The 5,481-nt window shown below is 48.2% G+C and overlaps 1 protein-coding gene across 12 annotated transcripts in view; it reads left to right on the forward strand.

Moving 5' to 3' along the window:
- C2CD5 (C2 calcium dependent domain containing 5) overlaps nt 1-5,218 on the forward strand; it is a 73,614-nt gene extending 68,396 nt beyond the window's left edge. For 9 of the 12 annotated variants that reach the window (XM_088454771.1, XM_088454776.1, XM_088454778.1 and 6 more), the window contains 5 exons: nt 1,309-1,353; nt 1,537-1,638; nt 3,173-3,363; nt 3,458-3,604; nt 3,731-5,218. In XM_088454771.1, the coding sequence (XP_088310897.1) occupies nt 1,309-1,353; nt 1,537-1,638; nt 3,173-3,363; nt 3,458-3,604; nt 3,731-3,871 (626 nt within the window). In that variant the 3' untranslated portion in view covers nt 3,872-5,218. The remainder of the gene's footprint in view (nt 1-1,308; nt 1,354-1,536; nt 1,639-3,172; nt 3,364-3,457; nt 3,605-3,730) is intronic. The other 3 variants (XM_088454774.1, XM_088454779.1, XM_088454773.1) reach the window with 2 other exon arrangements.
- Nucleotides 5,219-5,481: the final 263 nt, after the last annotated feature.

A 5,481-nucleotide genomic window follows, 5' to 3' on the forward strand; every position in this document is an offset into this window, starting at 1 on the left:
CACCTGTCTGGCGCAGAGGGGAAACCACGTAGATTACAGCTGTCTGGCTCAGAGGGGAAACCACGTACATTACACCTGTCTGGCTCAGAGGGGAAACCACGTACATTACACCTGTCTGGCGCAGAGGGGAAACCACGTACATTACATATGTCTGGCGCAGAGGGGAAACCACGTACATTACACCTGTCTGACGCAGAGGGGAAACCACGTACATTACACCTGTCTGACGCAGAGGGGAAACCACGTACATTACACCTGTCTGGCGCAGAGGGGAAGCCACGTACATTACACCAGTCTGGCGCAGAGGGGAAACCACGTACATTACACCAGTCTGGCGCAGAGGGGAAACCACGTACATTACACCTGTCTGACGCAGAGGGGAAACCACGTACATTACATCTGTCTGACGCAGAGGGGAAGCCACGTACATTACACCTGTCTGGCGCAGAGGGGAAGCCACGTACATTACACCTGTCTGGCGCAGAGTGGAAACCACGTACATTACACCTGTCTGACGCAGAGGGGAAACCACGTACATTACACCTGTCTGGCGCAGAGGGGAAACCACGTACATTACAACTGTCTGGCGCAGAGGGGAAACCACGTAACCATTACACCTGTCTGACGCAGAGGGGAAACCACGTACATTACACCTGTCTGACGCAGAGGGGAAACCACGTACATTACACCTGTCTGACGCAGAGGGGAAACCACGTACATTACACCTGTCTGGCGCAGAGTGGAAACCACGTACATTACACCTGTCTGGCGCAGAGGGGAAACCACGTACATTACACCTGTCTGGCGCAGAGGGGAAACCACGTACATTACACCTGTCTGGCGCAGAGGGGAAGCCACGTACATTACACCTGTGAGTATGGCGCCCTGTGAGAGCGGCGGTGCATCTATTGGACGCAGCCCTTTTAGTGATACGTCCGTGCTAACTTAGCCTCCCCCTTGTTCCCTCCCAGGAACGCTCACTGTCCCTGCATCCATTACTGTACTGCGTTTCTGAATGGTAACCATCTGTGCGCAGACTTACAATATCGGCCAGCCGCGTGCGGCATAGTCACTGCGTTCACCTCTGAACCTGCCCTGAGACTTAAGAGTTCCTGTCTGTACAATTCAGATGTAAGCCGTGTCCGACGACACCAGAATGGTTTCTGTCACTTGGCAGCGCCCTGCGGTAGATTCACAGGTCAGGTGCCCGCGCTTTAGGAAAGTGGTGGCCCCTGGGTACTAGGTGAGCGCACACCCTCAGGTACATGTGCATGGCAGTATACTGTAATGTGTGTCTTCTGAATGCAGATCTCCACGAGCGAGTGGGTCCCGGCGTCGCCACCATCCAGCGAGGTGAGTCTGCCCCAATCCCCGGCGCTATTCACAGAACCCCTGATTCTTTTCTTCCCAAGATGCCGATAATGTGCTTCATCAGGAGACATTGTGATGGGCAACAGACGTCATCCATCTCTCTTTTTTCTTTGTTTATTGTTTTTGTTTCTTTTTGTTCCTGTCTTTCTGTCTGTGTGTCTCCAGCTGCTGGCGCTGATTACACTTCCTTTGCAGACAGATGCAACAGCTGGATAGACCACATTAAAATGAGGGCTCAGACCATAAGGCGCGGATCGATTAAAACAAGTAGGCTGTTGTGTGTTTCTTCATTGTGCTGATTCTCCCAGGCAGACATCTGATCCACGGTGGTGAGGGGTCGGGTGGGTGGGGGGCTCTCCTCCGATCAAACCAGAGTGTGAAACCCATTGTATGTAGATGGCGGACGGCTGCACGCCACACGGCGCGATTTAATGGACAGCGACGCCCTTTGTCTGCTGGAGCGGAAATCAACGTCTAAATTACAAGTTGGTTTCAATAAAGTATCCACTACTTACATTCACTGATATAGCTAGGACAGCGTCAGAATGTAAGGTGATAGAGACGGGTTTGTGTTCTAGCAGAATATTGTTTTAAATAAAACAAATAATAGTTTGTACCCATCCCCCTTCCTGCGCTGCAGAACTGGTCGTTTACACACTGCTAGACCACCCCCTGCCCTGTAAGTAGTCCCCACTTTATGGATCTCAGTGGAGCCATCTGCTGGCCAGAGAGGATGTGTATTGCCCCGGCTGGTGACGCGTAGTGCATGTGGCATCCGATTAGATAGAGTATCACTGGAACCTGATCACATTACCGCTGTCATATAAAGCAGCGTCCAGACCATTATGGCCTCCGGGCCTTCAAAAGACACTAAGACAATGACTTTTATCGTATTTATTACCAGTTACGTATACAGCGCACACATATTCCGCAGCGCTTTACAGAGTATATTTGACCACTTATGTAATTCCCTGTCCCAGCGATGCTTTCACACCAGGGTTCATGTGATATTTGTTGTCAGGAGCCAATTAACCTACCAGCATATTTTTTCTATTGTGGGAGAACATACAAACTCCACACAAAGCACGGGGAGAACATACAAACTCCACACAGTTACAGCCATGATAGGAAACGAACCCAAGACCTCAGTGCTGTGAGGCGGTAATGCTAACCATTACACCACCCGTGCTGCCCAAATAGAATAAGCTGCTCTTGGTAGGAGCTGGGCATATCCTATAAATTAGTGTCTGTGGACCGGCTACTGTCTATGGCACTCGTGTCTATGGTGATTCCGGGGGGGGCCACAAGAAGCCATGTACAACCCATCGGTTACCAGCGGGCTGGCGCACAGACCAGGTAACCGATTATCGGAGTCGGAGAATATAAACATCACGATCTACGTTACAACTTTCACACTCTCCCAAATGCAATGATCTCTTTTTTCCAGCACACGATTAATTATTTGCCAATTACCGCTTGCTTTTTTTTTTCTTTATGCCCTTTTTGTGTTCCCTTTCAGCTTTGTGTTATTCCATTGTGCCGAGCTCATTCATGATTCTTTTTGCAGGAATGTTACCTCTGTCCAAGCCGCCGTCATTGCTCCTGTGCTCGCATGCCCAGCATGACCGCCCTCTACCTAATCACCTCTCTCTTATTTCCATCTCTGTCTGACGCCACCAGGCTGAGCTTCACCAATGCCATCCGACTCATTCCAAACTGCTGTCTTCTAAACCGCCCCATCAATTAATTTGTTTATCTTCCCCTATTACGTCACTGGCCAGCATTTCCCCTTCTCTTACAGTCACGTCCCTGGACAAGGCCAGCCCGTTGGGCGAGGGACACCTGAGAAATCGCTCGTGCACCGTCATAGGCGGCCCATCGGTCACTGTGGTCAAGATGACACCTCTCTCGTTTATACCAGGAGCCAAAATAACCAAATTCCTTGGAATTATTAACATGGTTTTTATACGGGAAACCACATCCTTGCGTGAGGTGAGCTGCAGATCCTTGGGCAGCCGGATACGGTGCAGGGGGAGGTGTCTGATGGAGGTCTGAGCTAATGATTGTCCTTTGATATTTATTCCAGGAAGGTGGGGTCAGCGGCTTCCTCCACGCCTTTATTTGTGAAGTGTTTGCTATGGTCCGAGCCCACGTAGCGGCTCTCGGAGGTAATGCCGTTGTGTCGTACATCATGAAGCAGTGCGTCTTCATGGAGAACACAAATAAAAACCAGGTGAGCAGACTGGGGCTGCATGATGGTGTGTATTGGAGTTAGTGCCTTCAGTGGCCGGGGTTCTCTGTAATAATCTCCGCAGTCCGCTCCCAGAGCGATGTTATAGGTCTTATGTTCCCGTTTCAGGCGCAGTGTCTCATTAATGTCAGCGGAGATGCCGTCATCTTCACTCGGGAGTCAGAACTAGACGCAGCTCCACCCGTATCCCACCAGCACTCCACAAACTCTACAGGTCAGGCAACGGCGGTCGGGGAAAACGGCACATGAGAGAGGGCGCCTCTTATCACTTCGGTTTAATGGAAGACGCCGAACGCCGAGGAAGCTGCACCACATTGCCAAAACGTCATCTGGTCACGTTGGAGTCTGCTTTAGATGTTGCTTATCCGACATTCACTCTAGAACGTAACATGCTCAGTGTCCAGTGACTCCTCAGGGCCTGGAATCCGTACAGTTGTCTCACGATTGATTATTACTTGTAAATAATGAACAAATCACCTGCCCTTCATAGATTCTACAATACACCTGTGGCTCGCCATCACCTGATGCCAAGGATTGCTGGGTATTGTAGTTCTCCCACCATGGCGAACCACAGACTGCTGTGCAATAAATTATCAGAAGTTGGAGACTTTTAGGAGTTGTAGAAAAGCTGTGCGAGGAGACCAGACCGTGCAAACCTATGGGTGGCCGTTCCCCAGTAATGTCCCAGAGGACGTCCCTGTAACCTGGTAATAGGGTCTCCTGAGTCATCCAGATCTTTGGTAAATGTATAGGTCACGGTCCTATTAATCAAGCCGATTTGTGTGTGTTCATTGTGACGTTAGTCCTGCATCACCGGTGTTGTGTTATGAGAGCAGGGTGGTCTGTGCTGTGCGACTATTACATAAAGTTCCCATCATTTCGCTCATTTGTCTCCTGGACAATCACAGTATTTAGGAATATGGGCAAATAATTAGAGGCTTTATTAAACACTATTTGCGAATATTACAGCTGGGACCTTAGTTACCAAGCCAAACAATGCTGGTTTCCATGGTAACACATCTTATGGGACAATGCGCTCCTTAAATTAAATTATATGGGTATTGGCGAGTCACCAATAATATGTGTAAGGACACGAAAGCTCTTATACAGGTCACATAAACCCAACAAATTCTAATATCCAGTCTCCCATATTGTTAGCTGTGTCATCTCTTATCTCTTACAATACACAAGATAATGAACTTCAGAACTCACTGTTTATACAGATATTAACATAATGTAAACTCTATATATATATATATAATGCAGTGTATATAATCTGCAACACAAGATTAGTCTCCCTAAGGCAACAGCAGAGGGCGCTGCAGGCACACTGTCAGAATTCAGTCACATGACAGCTCTGTGGCCGCGATGGGTTAATGCTTTATAATGTACAGTCCTGGATTCTTAACGCACATCAGACGTTTATGTAAAAACATTTGCGTCCTGTATATTTTTGATAATTATTCTCTGCCCGTGGCATCCATCACCAAGACGCACGTGGAGCCGTTGGCACAGGGCGCATGAATATCGCACATAACTTGAATGTACATATGCATCGTGTCAGAGATTTATACAGAAATAAACTTGAACTGAGAATCTTTTATTTATTTTTTTATACAAATGTCTTTTTTTATTTTTTTTGTTCCTTTTTTTGTCACGTTATAATAAAACAAAAGAGCCACCATTTCATTCATATTCCTGCTAAGCGTTTACGTGGACAATTCATCGTATCCGATTCTCTGTAACACTAAGTGCTGGAAAGGGGGATTGTTGTACATTTTCCTGCACCTCATTAGCGAAAACCGTTCTGCAATACTGTGCCGCTGACGGCGTGAGCCGCTCTTCAGGAAAGATGGCTG

The sequence above is a fragment of the Taudactylus pleione genome, unplaced genomic scaffold (assembly GCF_031769625.1).
Source record: "Taudactylus pleione unplaced genomic scaffold, aTauple2 ptg000632l, whole genome shotgun sequence".
NCBI lineage: Eukaryota > Metazoa > Chordata > Amphibia > Anura > Myobatrachidae > Taudactylus > Taudactylus pleione.